The sequence below is a fragment of the Oryctolagus cuniculus genome, chromosome X (assembly GCF_964237555.1).
Source record: "Oryctolagus cuniculus chromosome X, mOryCun1.1, whole genome shotgun sequence".
Lineage (NCBI taxonomy): Eukaryota > Metazoa > Chordata > Mammalia > Lagomorpha > Leporidae > Oryctolagus > Oryctolagus cuniculus.
In genome coordinates this window covers 95,576,488-95,600,459 of record NC_091453.1, presented here as the reverse complement: position 1 = coordinate 95,600,459, position 23,972 = coordinate 95,576,488, and the positions used below count along the sequence as shown (strand labels likewise).

Genomic DNA, 23,972 nt, shown 5'->3' with positions numbered 1-23,972 from the left:
TGACCATGTTTATTGTCACAGAGTTGTTTTCAGTCAAACTATTCTGTATTAGAGTACACTGAAAAGTTGTAATGTTAAATGGTATTAACTCCTAGTAATCAGGATATATTTGAGGATTAATTTAAAAACCCATGCTGCCTGGAGTATTTGGGTTCATGTTGGAAACACGTAATAACATCACTAGGCAAGTCTTGAGAAGATTTTCAGCTTTTACACTACTCTGAATATCTTGCCTCCATAACTTTTTTTCATTCATAACCTATTTAATAACGTAGAAACACCAAAAGTTTTTTTCTTGCCTTGAGTTAATATTTTCTTTATCTGTACTATGTCTTTCTTTCTTTCTTTTTTTTTTTTTTTTTTGACAGGCAGAGTTAGACAGTGAGAGAGAGAGAGACAGAGAGAAGGGTCTTCCTTTTCCATTGGTTCACCCCCAAAATGGCCGCTGTGGCCAGTGCGCTGCACCGATCCGAAGCCAGGAGCCAGGTGCTTCTCCTGGTCTCCCATGTGGTGCAGGGCCCAAGCACCTGGGCCATCCTCCACTGCCTTCCCAGGCCACAGCAGAGAGCTGGACTGGAAGAGGAGCAACCGGGACAGAATCTGGCGCCCCAACCGGGACTAGAACCCGGGGTGCTGGCGCCGCAGGCAGAGGATTAGCCAAGTGAGCCGTGGTGCCGGCCTTGTACTATGTCTTTCTATTCTTGCTAGCTAGAAACAGAAGCACACAAAAATTATGATACAGTATGATGGTATGCTTATGTAGAGATGCGAATATACTATAAAAAATAAAGAAATCTTGTAGGTTCACTATGGAGAAAATCATAGATATCTTACTTTAAGTCATTAGAATTAGATTTATAATGTTATTCATATTTATGTAGTGTATCTATAGCATGTAAAGGACTTGTATGCAAGAGGCTGTCACATGGTATTAGTGACAGAGTATTAAAGGCATTACTCCAAATATACAAAGGAAAACATCCTTCTCCTCCATAGAAGTTGAAAGAAAGGAAGAAAAATAGATCAGCTTCATAGTGAAACAGAAGATCTGCTATCAGAAAATACAATATGTAAAGAAAAATTACCTCTGTGTATGCTAGCAAAATTTAGAACTGCATGATCCAGGAGAAAATCTACAGAGAACATCAGAAAAAAAAAGTCATATGAATGTCTTATAAAATTTTACAGAGTCTAATCATGTTTGATAAGAATGATGTGAATTGTGCTCAGAATTTAGGCAAACGAAGTCATCTAGTCCAGCCTTTTTAGTCTACATCGAGAAAACTAATGCTAAGAGAAGCAAAATACTTTTGTTGATCTTTTAGTCAGACTGAGTTGCTATAACAGGATACCCATAGGCTGGTTGGCTATTTTTTAAAAAAAGATTTATTCATTTATTTGAAAAGCAGATGGCGGGGGGGTGGGGGGAGACAGAGAGAGAGAGAGAGAGAAAGAGGCTTCTTCTTTCTGCTGATTCAGAAATTTATTTTTTCACAGTTTTAAAAATGGACATCCAAGATCAAGGTACCAGTTGGTTTCTGGTGAGGCCTATCTCCTTGAGTTGGAGATGGCTACGTTCTTACTGTGTCCTCATGGCCCTTTCTTTACTTTACTATTTTATTTCCTTTCTCCTTTACAAGACTCAGAAGTCATCAAATTTGGATGTATTCTTTATGTTACATTATATCTCCAGTGTCTATTGTCTATGAAACCCTTAATAACTTACTATTGAGTGAAAGCCAGGCAACTTGATTAAATAAAGGATTTGTTGTTAATCAACATAAATGTTAACTTTATAAGAGGGAGAATTTTGTTCTTCACTGGTATAAGGGATATATATTTTATCAACAAAACTATTGAATATGTAATTATAAGACTTTGTTACTGTTTAGTTGTAAAGACATAAAAATGTATTGTTTGCTCTAATTCTAAATGAACAATTCACCTTGGAATATGGGTTAATAAAACTAAAATGGGGCTACAATTTAAAACCAAAAATATATTAGAAAAGAGTCACCATAGGGTGTAATGAAAGAAACCTAGCAAACATCAATAAATCCTGGCCAACAGTTCACACATTTGACTGCCAGTGTTTTTATAAAGTACTTTCCTTGTGATTCAGGGTAGTTAAATATTACTAACCCCATTTTGCAAATTAGAAAACTATACCCTGTGTAATCATACAATTTTTTCAAGATTACAAAGCTAGTAAATGTGCAAGTTAGGACCTGTGTTCAGAAGAGTAGGGGATTCTGCCTCTCACTGAACTGTAACATTGTTTGGTTATACATGACTCATTTCAAGAAACCATTACAGAACCAAACTTCATGTGGATTTTCTTTGGCAGCTTATGACACTTGGAATCTTATCTTTGTTATCTAAATGAAATTGGAAGTATTTTTAGGATTATTTATAGAAATTTTCTTCTTGCATAATAGATTTTAATGTATCCAGACAGCAGATCCTATATATTGGTAATAATTTGGCATTGTGTAGGCTCTCAGAGCATATCAGTTTTCTGTAGGCAAGGTTGACTGTTGTCCTTGATAATTTACAAATGAGAATCTGCTATCCAGAGAGATGGTGTACCCATGATCACTCCGTGACAAAGGCAAAATTAGGATCCAACTTTTCCTATTCCAGTTGCAATCAAGTTATTTCAGTTTATCATGATGTTTTTTAGACTCTATATTGACTATTTTGCTTCACAGATAATTTTATCACCAGAAACAAACTGGTACCTTGATCTTAGATGTCCATTTTTAAAACTGTGAAAAAAATAAAATTTCCTATCAGACAATGCTTAGTATTATTTTAAATTTGAGATTGATAATTTATTGAGAAACAAATGGCTCTGAGGGTTATGATTTTTCTGGAAAAAGTTCTCTGAAAGGGTATATTAAACTCTTTGTCAAGTATGGAGTGGAATAAAGTCTTAGGTCCTCTATCCAAGCTATGCTTTTTCTCTCTGTTGGTCTTTTAAACTTTCCTTCCTGTAGGACTAATTGTAGCTGGAGGTTTCCATCTGTTGATCTCTCCAAGTCACTGGTTGGTAATCGATGAAGTATAATCCAGTACTACAACAAAATGCAAAGGAGTTCATTCATACTACTTTACATTTGAAAATGTCATAGTATAATATACTGGGATGCTGTATCATTTGTTCATAATTCATGAATAATGGACACAAACATTTCAGTTTAAGAGTCTGTCTATGCCTCATTATATTACATTCAAGAAAGAACATACACCATACTTTTGACCTCTGAAATAACTAAGCACCATAGAAAGACAAAAGGGTGGGATAGAATTCCTTATTTTGAATAGTTTCCTTTGTTCAGTTTATATGACAGTTGACCTTTATTTAAGCCCATTGTGTTTTATTGTGTTGTGCTTACTGGGTTCTCAGCATTGCGAACCACTAAATAGTTTCTTGAGCTTAAAGATGCATGTTACACTGTTGCGGTATTAAACCTGCGGTGACATTCTACATTCAGTTTTTTAACTGTGTCACTGTTTTTTTCTTTTTTCTTACAGTTCTTTTTTTAAATCACATCAAAATTTGTAATGTTTAAACAGCAAATATTAAATATTACTTGTCAGGAAGTCAAGATGTATTTAAATTTATAGAACTCTAAATTTATATTTTAAGATGATAATTCTTACATCTTTTAATTTTCATGTCACTCATTATAAAGCACATGAGGTGATCTGTGCTAATAGACTTGTTTGTGTAAGCAAATGATAATAGTAAAAGATTGTTTCAGTGATCAGATTTCTCCAATAATCAAGATACTTGGATGCCAGCTTAGAAATCCAATCTAAAGTCTTTATCTGTATGACCTTTGTGCCATTTAAAACATGAATAAAACATAAGCTATTTTTTTAGAGTTTATCTTCTTTAAAAATATGGCCCTGGGGCTGGGGCTGTGGTGTAGCAGGTAAAGCCGCCACCTGCAGTATGGGCATCCTTTATGGGCGCCAGTTTGAGTCCTGGCTGCTCCACTTCCATTCCAGCTCTCTGCTAATGGCCTGGGAAAGCAGTAGAAGATGGCCCTTGTCTTTGGACACCTGTACCTGCGTGGGAGACCCAGAGGAAGCTCCTGGCTCCTGGCTTCTGATCAACCCAGCTCTGGCCGTTGCAGCCATTTGGGGAGTGAATTAGCAGATGGAAGACCTCTCTCTCTCAATCTCTCTTTTTCTCTCTCTCTCTCTGCCTCTGCGTCTTTGTAATTTTTCAAAACTAAAAATAAATAAATAAAAATATGGCCCTGTAAAAGTTGGAAACAGATGATCAGTGCTCCTTGATTTTATAGTCATGTGAGAATACTATCATGCACTTTAAAGATTGTCCTCCAATTAAAAAATCAACTCTTTTCCCACTTCTTAGATGTGGGATTTCTGGTCTCCTTATGTATGTATAGGTGTACTGTTGTGATGCATTTACTGAATGCTTAAGTAAAAGAAACGTTGATGAAAGGAGTATTTGTCTTTATGAATTTTAAAATTTTGTATTGATTTATGAGAGAGAGAGAGAGAGAGAGAAAGAGAGAGAGAGAGAGAGAGAGAAGCTTCCCATCCACTGGTTCACTCCACAAATGCTACCACATCCAGGGCTAGACCAGGCTGAAGCTAGGAACTGAGAACTCAGCAGGAATCTCCCATGTAGGTGAGAGTGACCCAAATACTTAAGTCATGACTTATTTACTCCCAGAGTGTGCATCAGCAGGAAGCTAGAATAAGGAGTGGAGCTGGGACTCAAATCCAGGCACTCCAATATGGGATATGGGCAGCCCAAATGGTGGCTTAACGACTATACCAATGTCCTCCCCCATGTCTCTGTCTTTATCTGTGCCTTCATCTAAAATGCTAATCTCAGCTTTTTTACCAAATAGCCAAACATTTTCTAGATTTCTGTTCAATGTGGAGATGCTTTATATCTTTCTTATTCTATGTAAATCACATTAAAAGGTTGACATGGAAGCAAATTCTAACTTATGATAAGCCAGTCACAGTAGGGTTAAACTATCTTATCGTTATCAGGAACTGATAATAACAAAATTTGTAGATATACCTCTTTAAATTGTGGTAAGAAAGAATATATCTCTCAGATATCTTTTTTGAAAACTTGAGCTTTGATTAAAACATAGTAACTCACACCTTTCGTCTCCTCATTGCCTCTAAAAATATTGAAGTCCCATGAGTGTATTTAAAGATTTTTCTCTAAGTTGAAATACTCATTAATTTACATTCAGTGGTGCAAATTATTCAGCTAATGCTTTAAATGTTGCACTTGTTTGTTTTCTCAGACTTTGATTACATCTGTGTAGATATTATCACATTTACAACTCTGTAGTTTGAGTAGTGTGAAAACTTCATTATACACTGACTTTTCAGTTTATTAAATTCTCTTGAGAGCAGTATTTTGTAAATGTAGTTTGTCTGATGTAGAGTTGATTAGGATTCCTTGTCAATATTTGACTGATTTGGAGACTTGTCTTGTTTCTTTCTGTTATGTTTATATGTGTTAAAATGTTCTGTCCCCTAAGCAGCAAACCCACAAGCACACAGGCACACACATACACATATACACACCCCCAAGGCCCTTGCCTTCTGTGATGATTAATATTGTGAAACCTCTGTTGCTGTATCTGATTTTAACTTACATGTTGCAGTTATACCTGCCTCCTAGACATCTAGGTAACTTGCTGTGAGAGGTATCTGAGAGGTCATCAAAAGTTTATGGAAAATTCATTTTATGAAAAAATTCCATATTTCACATTTTTGCACCAAAATAAACTATCTCTTAATTCTATTTTTCATGAACTTTTTGAAGTATCATTGTACATGAAAATATATATGAGTTTTGTGTTAGAGAAAGGGCCAGGGAAATGAATTAAGTGCCAGACAAAGCCACAAAGGGTGTGTGTGAAAGACAGAGACACAGAAAGAGAGAGAAAAAAAAATATGAAAAAATGAGAAGAATCAAGGGTAATTTTCAGAATTGTATAATCAAACATTGAGTTCAATGATCCATATACATAAATCGACAGACCTGTAAAGAGCATTGAAAATATAAAATAAATGTTATCAAATTACAATCATCATCTATCAATAACAGTTACTAAAAAGTCAGCTATATATATATTAAAATTAAAGTGAACGGTGCAATTTGTTTTCTGTAGAGGACTCGTGTATGTGCTTAGTTTGTGACTCATTACATCCAGATGCGTTTCAAGGAAATAAAGTTATATTTTATGTTTTCATTTAAAAATAAGTATCCTCATTCACTAATACAAAAAAGTAAAGTTAATACTATGCTATAACTATACTTGAAGTCATTGTGACTATAAAATACTGGATATAATGAACTATTCTGTTGAGTAGTATAGCTGGCAAAGATGAATAATTTTCTTATACAGAAATACTTTTTGGGGAGGGTTCCTGATGAATCCCCCATATATCAGGAGTGGTAATAAATGTGTTCAACACTGGAGTAGACGAAAAAAATGGTGATTTATGGGACTAAGTGTAGTTCTTACTTGGTTCACCATGAAGATTATTGCTACAGAGGATTTAAATGAACCCAGCTGGCTTAGTATTCTGTGAATTGCTGTAGTCATTTTTTCAGTTTAATCCTATGACTGATTTTGTAATTCTCACAGTGGGGAAAAGTTGACAACATGAACAGCATTTAGTGAATATAATTAGTAAGTTTGAAAACAAATGCTTTTTTATTCTCTAAAAGCTCAGTTCAAAGGGGGATTTTGACCCTGTGTGAGACTGTTGTTGCAAAACATGGCTACTGGGACTCCGTGTGACCACTCATCTTACAAACCGATTGTCCTGTCAAGAGAAGCCATTCTAATGAAAGTGCTCACAACCTGTACAAGGCGAGCTAATGACCACAAAAGAAGGTTTCCAAAGTGGCAGTTAGTACTGAAATAAAGCTCTATGATAATTTTAGGGAACCAAAGAATTATTTCTACACATTTGAATACTTTTTCCTTAGTGCTCTGGCAGCAAGTAGGCCACTTTGCTTGAGCCTGTACTCTCTGTGGAAGCCTGTGCTAGATGCTTTACAGGGATAAAGAAAAATAAAAAATACATCTCCAGTCCTGCAGGAGCTTCTGAGCTGGTTGCCAGATATAGAACATTGTAATACCAAAGACAGGGAGAGAGACAGGGAAAAGAAGATATGGGGAGACAGGAATGGATTTTATGTAACAACACACATGAAAAATAAATTATGTTGTTCGTAAATGTTGGCTAACTAACCACAGGACAATAACATACTCTGGTAGATGATGCCCCATGCTGTAAAGGTGATCCACTTTGGAAAGAAAAAGAACAGTACCAACCCTGTTTACAACATGGACCTTGCTTCTCTTCCCAATCTCTTCAGTTCTGTTTTTCCTGACTTTGGTCACTGGGATAAGCACAAAGCTTGTTCTTTTCTTTCTGGATCTTCAGATTACTCACTTCCTTTGTATGCTGCAGTAAGCATATCTTTAAAACTACTTTTCAGGTTTCTGTTTTGAAATTAGTATAATTAAATATTGGTTTTTAAAGTTTGGGATAAAATTAATACTTGTTCAAAAATGATACTATAATGGTACTGCTGTATGACTGCTACATTTGAAACCCTCCTGATTCACTAATTATGCAAAAAATAGTCATTTTTCTTTTAGCAAGCTATGCCATAAAAATTAAAGTAAAACAAAGAAAGTTGCTATTTACTACTTAGGATTCAAGAAACCTGGGATGAGGAAATACAAGCCATTCCAAGGCTGACAGTTTAGACAAAAGTACTCTTCAAATTCAAGCAAGTAGCTGGAGAGGCCAGGGTGCTTGTTACTTCTGAAGGTATCCCCATAAGACTTTTGTCTTTATTATTGTTATCAGAGGTAAGATGTGTTTATGTTTGAGAGAGACTTAAACCTAACTTATAATATCTTAAAGTAACTTTACTAAGGCATTACTAATTGACATACAACAAGATTTACTCATTTTAGATATATAATTTGATGAGTGATAACATTTGTATTCAGCATTGGAACCTCCAGCCTAACCAACCAGTATCATTTCTTTATGCCTCTGTAGTGCTGATCATTACTTCCAGCTCCAGGCAGCTATTGATTTTCTTCAAATCACCATATTTTTCTGCCTTCTAGAATTTCATATGAATGATATCGTACAGTTATAGAGTTTCTGTGTTTGTGTTATGCATATCTTCTTTCACTTCATGTAATGTGTCATGTATTAATAATTCATTTGTACTGGCAAGTGGTATTCCACTGTATAGGTACACCATATTTTGATTATCCATTCATAAGCTTGGAGACACTTGGGTAATTTTCACCTTTTGACTTTTATAAATGTTGCTGTCAATATTCATCTGCATGTTGTAAATTCATCTATCATGAGTAAATATTTAGGAATGAGAGTCCTGGGTCATATACAAAGTATCAGTTTAATTATAAAATTTATTATTTCCCCAAATATACCATTTTCATTCATACTTAGGATTAAATTACACCACAATATATACCATGTCATATCCACAAGAATAGCAAAAATTTTAAATGCTAATAATGTTAAGTGAGGGTAAGAAGTATCAAAGGGAACTGCTAATGGGAATATAAGTTCCTATACACAGTTTAGAATAGAATGTTAAATATTAAAATACCCAGATATGCCACTCCTAGCATACACTGTATATATACTCTGACAAAAGAATTCTGGAGACATGTACAAGAATGACCATATCATCAAATGACACTGTCATTGAAGTAAATAGAGAACAAATAGAATGGAATAAAATATGTGGAAATTATATATTTGATAAGGAATATCCAGAGTATTTAATGAATTCCTGCAACTCAACAATAAAAACAAGCAATCCAATTCAAAATGGGCAACAGACTTTAAAAGACATTTCTCCAAAGAAAATATGCAGGTGGCCAATAAGCACCTAAAAAGGTGCTTAAAATCACTCATTATCAGGGAAATGCAAATAAAAACCACAAGGAAATACCAGCTCACACCCATTGGGAAAGAGCCTGTCAAAACAATAATAGATTAAGCTGCTGTCTGCGACACCTGCATCCCATATGGGTACCTATTCATGTCCTGTCTGCTCCATTTCTGATCCACCTCCCTGCTGTTGTGCCTGGGAAAGCAGCGGAGGATGGCCCACAAGGCTTTGGGCACCTGCACGCACGTGGGAGACCTGGAAGAAGCTCTTGGCTCCTGGCTTTGGCCTGGCCCAGCCCCAGCTGTTGCAGCCATTTGGAGAGTGAACCAGTGGATGGAAAATCTCTGTCTCTCCTCCTTCTGTAATGCTGCCTTTCAAATTTAAAGAAAAAATTGTTGGAAAGGATGTGAAAAAGTTGGCATCCTTGTGCATTGCTTGTGTAAATGTAAAACAGTACAGCTGCTATGGGACATAGTATGGTGATGCTACAAATATTAAACACAAAATTGTCATATGATGCAGCAGTTCTACTGGTGGTTATATACATAAAAGAACTGAAAGGAATTGAAAGTAGTGGCCTCAGATATTTGTATTCCATATTCATAGCAGTATTATTCTTGAGATACAGAAAGTGGCAACAACTCAAATGTTCATTGTTGGGTGATAAATATATAACTTATATGTATTTGTATACATATATCAGTCAGCCTTAATAAGAATGAAATTCTATGTAAGCCACAACTTTAATGAGCCTGGAAGATATTATTATGAATGAAATAAACCAGATATACAAGGACAGATACTGTATGGTTCCACTCACATGACTTCTCTAGAATAGTCAGATTCACAGAGACAGGTGGTAAGGCAGTGGTTACCAGCAGTAGGAGGAAGAAGGGAATGGGGAGTTAGTGTTCATTGGGTACAGTTTCTGTATGGGATGGTGAAAAAGTTCTGGAGATGGATAGTGATGATGGCTGTACAACAATGTGCATGTACTTAGTGCCACTGAACTATTTATTTAAAAATGATTAAAACACTAAATGTTTATGTATATTTTATTGCAATAAAAAGTGTTCACAGTAACATTACCTGTAATAATATCAGATAGTGCTTCCCTAGCACAGTGCTGTGGTGTAGCAGGTTAAGCCACTGCCTGTGATGCTGGCATCCCATATAGGTGCTTGTTTGAGTCCCAGCTGCTCCATTCCAATCCAGCATCTGGGAAAGCAAGGGAAGATAGCCCAAATGCTTGTTTCTCTGCACCCATGTGGGAGACCCAGAAGTAGCTCCTGGCTTTAGCTGACACAGCCCTGGCCGTTGTGGACATTTGGGGAGTGAGTCAGTGGATAGAAGATTCTCTCTCTCATCTCTCTGTCTCTCTCCCCTCTCCCTTCCCCCTCCTTCTCTCTTTCACTCTTCCCCTCCCTTTATCTCCCCTGCCTTCCCTCCTTCTATTTCCCCCTCTCTCTGTAACTCTGCCTTCCAGATAAAATTTTTTAAGATTTATTTATTCATTTGAAAGGCAGAATTACAGAGAGTCAAAAAGAGACACACAGAGAATTTTCTCTCTGCTGGTTCACTCCCCAAATGGTGCAACAGCTGGGGCTGGGCCAATTCAAAGCCAAGAACCAGGAGCTTCTTCCAAGTCACCCATTTGGGTGCAGGGGCCAAAGATTTGGGCCATCCTCTGCTGCTTTCCCAGGCACATTAGCAGGGAGCTGGATTGGAACTGGAGCAGCTGGGACTTGAACTGGTGCCTATACGTGATGCTAGCACCACAGGCAGTGGCTTAACCCAATATGCCACAGTTCGGCCCCTCAAATAAATTTTTTAAAAAAAGAAATAATAATCCCACACAAAAAATTAAAGGCAGATGATGAAATGTTCAATAGAATATAACTAAAGTTCTTAATTTGGTGAAATAGTATACAGAAATGAAAATAATTGTATGAATGAATGAATGAATATGGCTCTAAGTACAAATAAAGCATAGTAAAATAATTCAGTCCTAAACCCCTGCCTCTCAATGCTGGATTCCAATTATGCTTTAATAATATTACATGTCTGGAACCTTCAAAATTATTCTTTCACTAATGTTAAGCCTTTAAATGCTATTTATTTATAGTGTTCATACATTGCTAATCAGTCCTATACACCCTTTTGATGTTGATGATAATCTTTGAAGCCATATACAGGAAAAAAAAATCCTTATTCCACCCACTCTCAAACCTCATACATATGAATATAAAATGGTTTTGTTAAGTAAAATGTTTATGACAGTAAATGTTTAATGTTTAAACCATGTCTGAGAAGAAACCATTTAATATTAAGAGATATTTATGGTTCTAATGAATTCTATATCAATTTAAATAATTTGACTTTTGCTGAAACTATTCTCAGGAAAATTTCTGTTTGGTAAGCCTACAAAGACAGGTTGATTAACTGAAAGCCATTACCCGTACCAGACTAGCAGGGATTTTTTTTGCATAGGCACATTTCATTAATTCATTCTGGTCTTTCCTAAACTGGGTACAAATGGTTGTTGTTTTGTAACTGATCCTGGTTACTGTTTGCTAATACACATAAGGGAATTCTCCTTGAATAAGTGGGGCTATGATGGAAAATGGTGAGAGATGGGGCAGGAAGGGTAGAAGAGAATAGGAAAGGATTTTTTTTCTCTGAGAAACTGACATCACAAATACTGTGCTGGGCCTGAAGGTAGCAATTGGGATGAGTCCTAATTCCATTTAATGTTGTCATGGTTTCAAGTTTGAGCCCTCCTTTCACAGATTGCTACCATAAATTAAGTTAACAAGTGTAGAACTCTTAAATTGCTTCACTTTTTATACAGTTGATATCATCTGTTCCCTCTTTGTTGAAAGTATTATTATAATATCCAAAAATCAAGAGTGTAAAAAAGGAATGATCAGGGCTACGTAAAGAATTAAGACATCTTTCTACTGTAAATTACATTTGGCTGAATTAGTGTCAGCCCTGGTCATATGGCACCCAGAAAAGCATTTTTGGTGACAGATTTAGAAATAAAGCCAGGAAAGCATGTATTAAACCTGTCTGGTCGTAGCTACAAAGCTAATGTCTTCATGGTAATTGCAATCCTTAAAAATACATTATCTTTCTCAGTGTTATTGCAGTGTGTGGTGGTGTTGAAGAAAGCAATAATTTGTAAACAACCCTTGGCAGAGAGCACAGAACTTAATTTTGTGGAAATAAAGGAGACTAACATTAGAATTCATGTGCTGTATCAAGACTGGCAAGCAGTAGTAGTTGTTTTGATGTATGCACTGGAGCGTTCATGATTGCTTAAATATTAACTGTTCCATGAATATACAAATATAATAGGGAATAAGGAAGCCATGATTAGGGAAAATTTTTACTAAAAGAAATGAAGTTGAAGTATCTAATCATATTGGTAGTTTAGATGATTTTATTCCAATGACTCAACAAGATCCCTTCACGGAATTTCAGTATCTCATTGCTTTTCAAGGATAATCCAATATAAATGTGTATTGTGTGATGTTGCTTTATGTTAGGACTGTTTCCTTGGCACAGAGGGATTATTCAAGTCTGTGTCTTGTTTCTGAGTACTGGACCTGTTGATAAGTTTGCTGCATTCCCTGTGGCAATTTGTATAAATACTCAGAGGCAGGCGATCTCAAAGGGTTTCTTTCAGATACAGTCTAGAGGAGGCCAGCGCTGTGGCACAACAGCTTAAAGCCCTGGCCTGCACTGCCAACATCCCATATGGGCACCAGTTTGAGTCCTGGCTGCTCCACTTCCAATCCAGATACAGTCTAGACACATGGGCTTTTATCTCGTTTTGAAGTTTTAACACCCTTGAAAAATAGACCTGTTTAAATGTGTCCAGAAAACTTGCCTTAAGTAATATGCATGCTACATTGTAACTTCATTTCCTATATTCTTTATGTGAACTCCAGTTTTTATCTCTGATCAATATATTCTGTACACCAACCTCTTCAAGAAAACCTGGTTTTCCTCCTCCCACACTTTTCTTCTTTCTGGAAGGGGACCATTCTCATGCAGCTGGCTGGATGTTTGCTCCTTTACCCACCTAGTACTTATCTGTGCCCCTCTGCATTTGTGTATGATTGCTTTGGTGCAGGGCAGAAGGTCCACTACTTTGTTACTGTCTAATGAATGATAATACATGAAGCTAAGCACCTTCTTGCTCTGGGCCTTCAACCCCAAATGGGGATGCTGATGCAGGAAAAGCTATACCAGCATATTCCAGTGTTGTGGACAGGGCTGATGCTTCCTTCCTCCCTTGCTATCTTTTCTTGTCGTATGTTCACTATGATGTCATGTCATATGAGTAAGCTCTGATTGGCGTAGGGATTAATGCATTAGGCTCCTTAGAGCCAATATTCATTAGCCATGAAATTTGGACCGATGAAGTACATTAACAGTGCAAAAATATTATTTTATGTCAAGCATTGAAGCCTAATGTCTGCAACTTAGAATTTGATATTTTGATTCAAACTTCCTGGGTAAATACCTGAGCAACAATTCAGATTTACCAATAATAAGTGAATTTGTAGCCTGAGTTATACTTGGAAGGCATGAATGATCTGCTAGATTATCTACTCCATCACTCTAATAATACATAGTAGACAAGATACACTATAGCATCATTTAAGTGTATTTTCTGTATAGTTTTAGGTGAAGGATGAGAGACAGTTTAAAAGACTTATGAACAATGTATCTGGAATCTTCACCACACAGGACATACTTTTGGCTCATTTGCTCTCAGATGAGGAGATGGTAAATTATGGTATAATTCAGTCTCATTTATAAGTGAATTAATCAAGAATATTCATAGTAATTCTATCCTTCAAATGCCACAAATTGCTACACAGTCCCTCTCTAATTTCAAATTGGCACCAAAGTTTAAAAACACAATGACACTTTAGCTTGTTTTATGTAAAAATAATTGAGAGGACCTAAGCAAACTGCAGTCAATTTCCAAGCACCTTCTCCCTTGAAAATTTCATTCACAATTGTTTAGTGGCTCTCAAACTTTGGCCTGCATCAAAATCACATTTAGGTGATACTAGATTTTTTTTCCTAATATGTTGTAATGCAAATTGCTGAACCATACCCTTTGAGTTTCTGATTCAGTAAATTAGGATGAGGGCCCCTAAATTTGTATTTCTAACAAGTTCCCAGGTTATGGTGATAATGCTGGGACCACAGTTTGAGAACCAATGTGGTTGTCATTGCACATGAATTCTCGATTGTTTTCATTCTTATTTCTCTCATTGCTTGATCTCCTCAGGCTTAATTATGCTGAACTTATTTAGGACAATAATTGTAATAACTTTTGTCACTAGCCTCACCATTTTCCAGCTACTGGCTCTACTGCCCCCTCTATTAACTGGTTATTATCCACAATCAATATTTTGAATAAATTGTGCCTGCACATTACCTCCTCTTCTGGCTATCCGTTACTTTTATTTTTGCATCCTTGGCACTGTACTGAAACAGTGCTTGAAAGTCACCAAAGATTTCTTTAATTAACAAATTAGCCCTAATTATCTTTGGCCTGATTGTTGCATTATTAATTCAACATTTACTGAACAAAATTGATATAGTCCTCATAATTAAGGAGTTCACAATCTGGTGAGACTTATTGTGTAAACAAAATTATGTATTGTAGAATAAATGCTTCAGCTAGAATGAATGTATGTATTTAAAAATATATGTATATGAAAACAAAAACATAATTTATTAATTCTATTTAAGGAAGTTGGAAAAGGGGCATTACTAGTAACCACCACTGTCCTTGAATGATACTTTTCCTCCCCCATACCCTCTTCATCACCCTGACACTTAATTCAGTCTACTAAGTATTTATTAAATACCCAGTAATAAGTTACCATGCTTTGTTCTGACACCAACACATATTACCTATGTAAGCTACCTCAAAGTACTTATGTGTGTGGTCTTATTTATAGCACATGTATATTAATAACTAATTCACTGAATTATTTTTAGGATTTCTTTTTTTTTTTTTTTTTTTTTTGACAGGCAGAGTGGACAGTGAGAGAGAGAGAGACAGAGAGAAAGGTCTTCCTTTGCCGTTCGTTCACCCTCCAATGGCCGCCGCACCGCGCTGATCCGATGGCAGGAGCCAGGTGCTTATCCTGGTCTCCCATGGGGTGCAGGGCCCAAGCACTTGGGCCATCCTCCACTGCCCTCCCGGGCCACAGCAGAGAGCTGGCCTGGAAGAGGGGCAACTGGGACAGAATCCGGCGCCCCGACCGGGACTAGAACCTGGTGTGCCGACGCCACAAGGCGGAGAATTAGCCTATTGAGCCGCGGCGCCGGCCCAGGATTTCTTTTAAATAGTGATTCATATGAAGCCCTAACCAAAGTGCCTAGCATATAGGTATGCGATAAATAGGTAGCAAATGTTGATTCGTGAGGCAAACATAGTAAATAAGATGCCGTTTGAATGCCTGCATCCCATATTGGAGTGCCTGGGTTCAAGGCTCAGCTCTGCTTCTGATCTAGCTGGCTGTTAATGCCAACCATGGGTGTCATCAGGTGATGACTCAAGTAGCTTGGTCCCTGCCACCCACCAGGTTGAGTTTCTGCCTCCTAGTATTCACCTGGCCCAACTCTAGCTGTTTCAAGCACTGGGGAGTGAACCAGGAGACTGGGGAGCACTCTCTCTCTCTCTTAAGTAAATAAAAATAAATTTTTTTGCAATGTTGATTCCCCTCCATCTTTAAGGGGAAACAGGATACTACAAAGTGCCTTCAGGCATTCTAAGAGCAGTAGGAATAAAAGCAAATGGGGAGAATATATTTGTGTAGTCAACAAATATCCAGTGCTCATTGTGTGCGACCCATGGTTTGAGATCCTGAGTATGTAACCGTGGACCAGCAGACAATAATAATAATAATAAGCTCTGTACTTGTGTCCAGCATATCTGATGTGGGAGTGGAGTGTGGGAGAGGATAATAACTGGAATTAAGATCACAGAGGGACTTCAAGTTTATGGTAATGACTTACTCTACATCAAGATGGGGAGCTAAGCTAGGCTCTTATAATCTTGGGATTTTTGAGGCCATAATAATACATTATCCTACTGAATTCTGCAAACATGTCTGTGAACTTAGGTACTTATCTAATGCTTGTTTTATAGATAAGAGTATTGAGACATGGAGTCTACCCAAGATCATACAATTAGTAAATGGTAAAGTCAAGAAGCAGACCTGATTCTTTCTTCATCCAAATACTGTGCTCATTAGAAATTTGAACTTTGTTGTATGAGTTATGGAGAACCAGCGATTTTTAAGAAAGAGATTCAGTCATATGTATAGTTAAGAACCATAATTAGCTTAAATCATACAGGATAAAATGAAGCAGAAGGAACAGAACAGTCATAACAATCTTCTCCGAGAATATCTCTATATCACTAACACCTCTGTTTAAAATATGAACATCCATCTCTTTCTAAAGCCAACTCATCTAGAGTTGTCCTTTGCCTTGTTCTGGGTATGGTATACAATTCTTTAGTAATCCGAATTTAAAACTTTTGGAGTCTTTGATTTGTTTCTTTCCCTCATCACAATATTCAGTGACTAAATCCTATTTTTATTCTCAATATATACTAAATTTGTCCTTTTTATCCTTCTCTACACATACTTTAATCATCATTTTAGTTATATAAATCCTTGATGTTTGCCACTTAATTATTTTGCTACATCCTCTTTTTTAATATAATCTTGCATTTTCTACTTAATTGTGAGCTTCAGGCTGCAAAGGTACCCTGCCTCGTGTATTTATCTATTATCCCTAGTGCTTGGCACAGTCCCCAGCTCGCAGTGGCTCACTGAATGCACTTGTGCATTTATAGTTGCTTTGCTCCTAACCTATGCTCCCCTAAAAGTGTGTTTCTGTTTCTGAGAGACAAATTAAAACTTTACATTCAAGTATGCACACCTGCCTAAGTCTCAGAAAATATGGAGTCCTGGAAAGGTCTGGCCTTTGGAGTTAACATATGAGTGTGTGTGTGTGTGTGTGTGCATGTGTGTCTTCTACCCCAAGATAAACACACACACATAGGCATGCACACACACACTCACACAAGCAAGAGTAGATTACATTTAAAAATAGTGCTTTATATCTCCACAAGTGAGATTATGTATGGAGGAAAAAATCTCCATTCAGAAATAGTCATTGATTATATTCAATATTCTGTCATTGTCTTTGGTACTGTGGTTAAAAAAAATAAAATTACTAAAACAGAGTTGCTATCCTGGAAAGAACTCATACTGAGTGCAAGAAACTACTGTGTTGAAATATTTACAATGGCCAAAAAAAATATCATTAATTGCTCCTAAGATAGACAAGGCTTCAGAAATGAGATATTAGTTGTGTAGTCTTGAAATATGAATAGGTGTTTACCTGGCAAATAGAAAAAAAAGATGATACAATGCAGTAGTGGTTCTAAGAGAGAAGCACTTGTGCAAAAAGCACAGTGGTATGAAATGGCACAGTGTATTCAAGCAATAGTAATCTGACCAAGAGCAGCAGGAGGCAAGTTAGAAAGGTAGACGTGGGCCAGCTCTTCCAGTGCCTTCTGTGCGAAACCAAGGAATTTGCTTTTCCACTAGATGTCAGGCACCTTTGCCATGGAAATGTGGAATGGATTCTAATTACCATGAAAAACAAATAGACTTTTGACAAACCACATCTATGTGGAGAAGTTAAATTAACTACAGTTGTTTAGTTTAGAGAACAGGACCCAAGAGAAAGAAACTTCCACTCTGTGAGAGGTTGTTACATAGCGGATAGTGACCAGTTATTTTCAGTTCCTACTGAGGACAAAGTAAGAAGAAATAGGCCTAAATCTGAGCAGAAGAGAAAATTACCTACAGAAGGGGTCCTTCACAGAGATTGAGTGTAACTGGCATAGATCATTAAAACGCTGTCTCGAGCTCTCTGGTTGTCTGCTGGTTTCTGTGTACTCAGTGAAATTTCAAAGACATAGCAAGACTGAAGAGTTTCAGGCTCAATTGAGAGTATTTGAAATAAAGAAGTCTCTTAGGCATCAATTAGTTATTCAGACATTTTTGTTCTCTTCCTAAGTGAAGTTTTACAAGTGTATTTGAACATGTAAAATACAGATAATATCTTTTGTAATATAGCATCTATATTTGTTAGAGAAAGAGAAGTGGTCAGAATTGGCTATAGAAGTCAGTGTTGTTCTGTAAAGGTACTTTGTATTCATGATGCCATTTCAGTAAGTTGTTAAACATTGGGTAAATAGAATTAATTTAAATTGTTGTTAATCTTTATGTGTAACATTTATTGGTCAGATGATTATAATTAAAACTGCTGTGTGGTTAACTGATGGCACTTTATCAGTTAATACAGTGATTCACACTTCTATTCATGCTTATCATTTGTTGATAAGTCAGCTTATTAAAATAATAGAAAACTTTTTTAGCAGTTTCAAGTAGTTCTAGTTTCTGGAACTACTGCTTGTGTTTTTATCATCTGAAGATATACACGAGACAGAGGTTTGTGGAATGGCCACTTTGTTCACCCTCCGCATCTTATAAAAAGGAGTCTTGTGTCTCTCTCATGTCCCATGTCCCTGCCTACCTGGGGCTGGGGAGAGGACGAGAGGGAAAGCACAGGGCAGACATACAAAAAGGTGCTTTGCTCCTGAGTAGAGAAAATGTTGAAATGCCTACAATATAGACACCTCTGAGAATTAAGCAACCTGGGCAAGTATTATTAGGATATTTGATGTTCATGTAAAATTTTAATATGATTTCAAAGTTTACCAGATATCCAGTGGAAAGGAATTTTATTTCTTAATCAGCCAACTCATTTTGTAAAGGATTTTGTATACCTACTCAGATTCTATTTGACCTCCTTATATTTGCCCCCACAAAAGATTGATATATTCAGGTGGTACATTTGGAAGGGAAAATTCTTGGGTAAAAGTTTTTAACTAGTAGAACTGCTGAAAGTGAATGTTCTTAGTTGCCTTCTGTCCTGACACTGAACAAGGCAATAAGGCCTGAGAGATAGAGAATGGCTGATGTGTGAGTGGTGTAGATTTGTTAAGGAAGACTAATGACATGATAATGCAAAGTAAGCGGACTTCAATAAGTCAAAATTATTCTACAGTATATTTTAATATTGTATATTTTGAAAGCACTGGTCTAAGGATCATACCTATAGAAAAAGGCTAAAAAGCCCACCTATTGTTTCTTTTCCAGTTTGAAATATTAAAATGGACTGTGTGTTTTGAGATTTTCTAAAAAATAAGTGTTGCAATACAGATTAAGCAGTTTGTCTCCCAGGCCAACTAAGTTTTTTCTCAGCTTGACAAGACAGGCACTTGGCCATGTTTGTCCCTGCTTTAAAGAAAATATTATGATTCTAAAATAGCACATGCATGCTAGTTCTACAGGCATTTCTGATTTTATTAATGATGCTACAGTGTTTATTCTACTGAATGGTTATGATAACCATTGATTCTACTAAATTTGATAACATAAGTGGAATTGTTGATGGACCTGATTTTAATAAATAAATTTGAAGTGGTCAGAATTATTAAGAAAAACAATTTCTGATAATTAGGCTCTTGTAATTTCCCAAAAGCCTAAGTTTTTTTTAATGCAAAACAATATAATATCAATGAGAAAGAAAAGAAAGACACAAAATTGACGTTTGGACACCATGCCACTTTTCTATTTCTGTATTTCCATTCTAATGTTAGTCATGCACTTTTAAAAATCTATATTTATGGCCAGCGCCGTGGCTCAATAGGCTAATCCTCCGCCTGCGGCGCTGGCACACCGGGTTCTAATCCCAGTTGGGGCGCCAGATTCTGTCCCGGTTTCCCCTCTTCCAGGCCAGCTCTCTGCTGTGGCCCGGGAGTGCAGTGGAGGATGGCCCAGGTGCTTGGGCCCTGCACCCGCAAAGGAGACCGGGAGAGGCACCTGGCTCCTGGCTTCGGATCAGCGCGGTGCACCGGCCGCAGCGCCGGCCGCGGCGGCCATTGGAGGGTGAACCAATGGCAAAAGGAAGACCTTTCTCTCTCTCTCTCTCACTGTCCACTCTGCCTGTCAAAAATAAAAAATGTTAAAAAATCTATATTTGTGTACAATTTGGTGACCTGAAAAACTAGGTAGGTTTTTGTTGTTTTGGGTGTTGTGTGGGATTTTTTTTTCTCCATAGAGTTCATAATCTACACATCAGATTCCTTTCCTTTAAAAACATGTACCTGTAATTCCTTAAACACTAATGTTTTTGAGGATTTTGGAGGTTGATTACTTTGCAAGAAAAAAAGAGAATCTTAATTTCCTTATAATTTGGAATGCTCAATGTGCTTTGAAAGCAATGCACTTGTGAACCTATAACACAGTAATCCTGGGTAAAGACTTCTCTTTAAGAATGAGAGCTTCCCATTGATTCCTCTGCAGCTGCTAGCCTTACTAAAAAAAAAAAAAAAAAAAAAAAAAACTTGCCCTTGAGATTTGTGTTGCACTTTATTCCTAGAGTTTGTCCTTGAATTGTAGCATTCTGCCTTGTGGTATTTAGAAGCATTTAGTGAATCAGCATGGTCATGCAAAATTTTAAGTGTTGTACCTATAAGGTACAAGGTAATCCCGGAAATTCTGAAAGAAACAGCTGTGACCACTTGAACTACTAACACCTTACTGCTGTGGCTGTTTGTTTATTTGGAGCCTTGAGACTAATATTTTTTAAGTTGTTCATATCATCACGATGTAAACAATTGGTAAAAGCTGCAGTACAGAAAAAATTCAGTATGGATCTGATTTATTAAAGTTTATGTGTTTCTTTCTCTTAGCCACTGGAACAATAAGGATTAATTTACTCTGTAATTACCTAAATATCCTCTGCAGCCTTTCATAAACCTGTTAGTGAAGAATACTCATTTATTCTAAACAGAGTAATCCTGAAAGCTAAAAACTCTGAATCAGTATGAACATCAGTGGACAAGCCCATCATCTAAGGATTATAGAATTAAAACATCCAATAGAATGAGAAAACTTGATACTTTATGCTGTATTTGGCTTTGTTTCTAAGTAAATCCTTGATTTCATTTGCTGCTTAGTCTACTATGAGAGTTATATTAAAGGAAACACTAGATTCTCATCATATTTTTCATCCTGTAAAGATTTTTATCCTTATAATTGTGACATCTCTTTTCTTATGTCTCCAAAAATGAAATATAATATATGGTCAGACAAGTAAAATTTCTCATATTATCATCATTGTGTGATTAGATTCCCTTTATAATTCTGGGTAAGAACAACACTGAGAATTCTTTCTTCATGGCCTATGTAAATAAAGAAGAGTAAAATGTATTTTTTATCTTAGTTTATATCCATGATGGCTAGAAATAAATATAAACTCACAAATGAATCCAGCTTGTAAGAATATATTTTTGTAATAAAGAATAGACTGCTAATCACATAAGCACACGTTAACCTGTACTATTGCTATCAATATTTAAATTAATGCTCTTTCTCATGAAAAGAATAGTTCATTTTCCTGTAGTGATTTCAAACATTTTGAAAATACAGATTAAATTTTAATTTGGCAGTTTTCTTGATTATCTTTCTCGCTTTTAAAATTGAGAGCATTGCTAGTAAGGATGTACTCCAAACTTTTGTTTATTTAAATGAGTTATAATGAATTGAATTCTGCATTTGTTTCACTCTTTTAAGGATAAAAGTCTATATTTAAAATACTAAACAGTTTACTATTGTTGTTTTCCTTGCAGATCAGAGACACTAAGTCAGCAGATCAAAAAACAACTCTTTTACATTTTATTGCTGAAATATGTGAAGAAAAATACCGGGATATCCTGAAATTTCCAGAAGAACTGGAACATGTGGAAAGTGCAAGCAAAGGTAATTGATTTGTAATTGCCTTAACACGGTTCCTTGCCTGTGTTTTATTTTAAATAGGAAGATTAAAGAGCCTATAGACATTATTAATTATAGAGGTATGCTGTTTATTTAAAAATATAAGAAAACAGTTTCCACTAGCTTATACTTGACAGTTTAGTGCATTTCAATATCTGTTTTTATCTTCATTTTTAATCCTGCTAGGTATTGAAACTTTCATACCTCTGATCAGATATGTTCATTCTTTCATTTGATAAACACTGAAGGGTATATTGTTTGCAAAAGGACCATACTGTGGGGCTTCTGTTGATACAAAAATTATTTTATGAGAAGTTCTTGCTGGAGTGTGTTTAAAATCTGGAAGGTGAGAAAAGAGATAAATAGAAACTTTAACAGAGATAAAGGTGAGATGTTGCTACATGAAAAGATAATATCCTGTAGTTTAGATGAGGGAGTAGTACTTTTGAATGAGTAGGCAAGAGAAGGCTTTGTGGACGTGGCTTGTGGGGAGCAACTCGGACTAGACTAAGTTACTGGAATTAAGACTTATTCTATGCATCTGCTCTCCCACAATATGGCTCTGGGAGAGGAGGAAACAGCTTCTACGCAGCTGCCTCTTGCCAACTTGAGTGATGACCTGCAGGAGCTGATCCTGCTCCTGATTGGAGGAGAGCAGCATACTCGGCGTGTGGGTAGCAGAGTTGGGATTGGTGGAAGAGGACTATAAAGGAGGAGAGAGACAACATGCACCAGGAACATCTATCTGAAGGAACACCTGTGCAGCCCCCGAGAGAGCCGGCCGGTGGTGTGCCGCTCCCCCGCGGAAGTGGGGAAAGTGGCAGGGGGAACCGCCCTTCCACGCCCTTCCCAGCCAACCCGGGAAGAACCAGCAGCAAACCTGGGGAGGGCCGAGCAGACAAAAGAACAGCGCAGGGTCCTGTGTCGTTCCTCCACGAAGAGGGGGAGTGACAGTGGCTAAAGGGTAAAATATGAGAAGTTTTCTTTCTAGGGAGAAAGCGCAAGCAAGGCACAGTGGCTGAATATTTAAGACAGGTGAGAGGAATAGTCGACTGCAAGACTGGAGCAGGGAAGTAGGCATCAGAGAGACTTCAGTGTTAGGCTAATGGGTCTGGTATTCATGTGATAGGCAGTATGGCAACATTGAAGGGATAGAATAGGCAAGACTGGTTACCAGTGAGAAACAGGAGAGCAGATAAAATGGGTCTCCAAGATTTTAATTCTAGGTAATTAGCTCTGGCCATCAGCTAATATTGTCTGCTCTTACAAGAAGTTGAAAGTGTTAAGAGGAGAAATCAAAGGAATTATTCTGAAAGTGAGCCTCCATATGTGGAGAAGTATTATTTTACCTTTAATGTTTATTTTATTATTTGAGAGGTAGAAAAACGTAGAGACAGACAGAGATAGAAAACTCCCATCTACTGGTTCATTCTCTAAATGCCTGAAACAACTGTGGCTTGGCCATGGCCAAAGCTGAGAGATAGGAACTCAATCCAGATCTCCCAGTTGAGTGGTATAAGCACAATTACTTGAGCCATCACCTTCTAGGATCTGAATGAGCAGGAATTGGAGTCAGGAATTGTAGGTATAATATCAAACCCAGGCTCTTTGATACAAAGCATGAGCATCTGAACTGCTGGGCCAAACACCCACCCATCTTTGATTTTTAAGTCTAAATATCTGTTTATATATGTGCGTGTGCGTGTGTGTGTGTGTGAGACAGTCCTTTTTATGTTATGTTAGTATAATAGAACACTAAGATTGTAGAATAATATATAAAGAACAGAGTTTATTTCTTAGGTTCAGGAGGCTGAGAAGTTCAAGATCAAGGAGCCACATCTGATGAGGGACTTCTTTTCACATCATAACATGACAAAATGTGTCACATGGTGAGACAGGATAAGAGATTGAACTCATAGCCTTGACTCTTTTATAACTGGCATTGATCCATTCATGAGGGTAAAGCCCTCATGACCTAAACACCTCCCATTAGGCTCCTCCTCCCAACACAATTACCTTGAACATTAAGT

General features: G+C 36.9%; 1 protein-coding gene across 3 annotated transcripts in view; it reads left to right on the top strand.

Annotated features, from left to right (window-relative positions):
• The window catches only part of DIAPH2 (diaphanous related formin 2), a 938,294-nt gene that overhangs the window by 477,848 nt on the left and 436,474 nt on the right, over positions 1–23,972 (top strand). For all 3 annotated transcript variants that reach the window (XM_051827762.2, XM_051827761.2, XM_051827763.2), the window contains one exon: positions 21,798–21,927. In XM_051827762.2, coding sequence (XP_051683722.1) covers positions 21,798–21,927 — 130 coding nt within the window. The remainder of the gene's footprint in view (positions 1–21,797; positions 21,928–23,972) is intronic.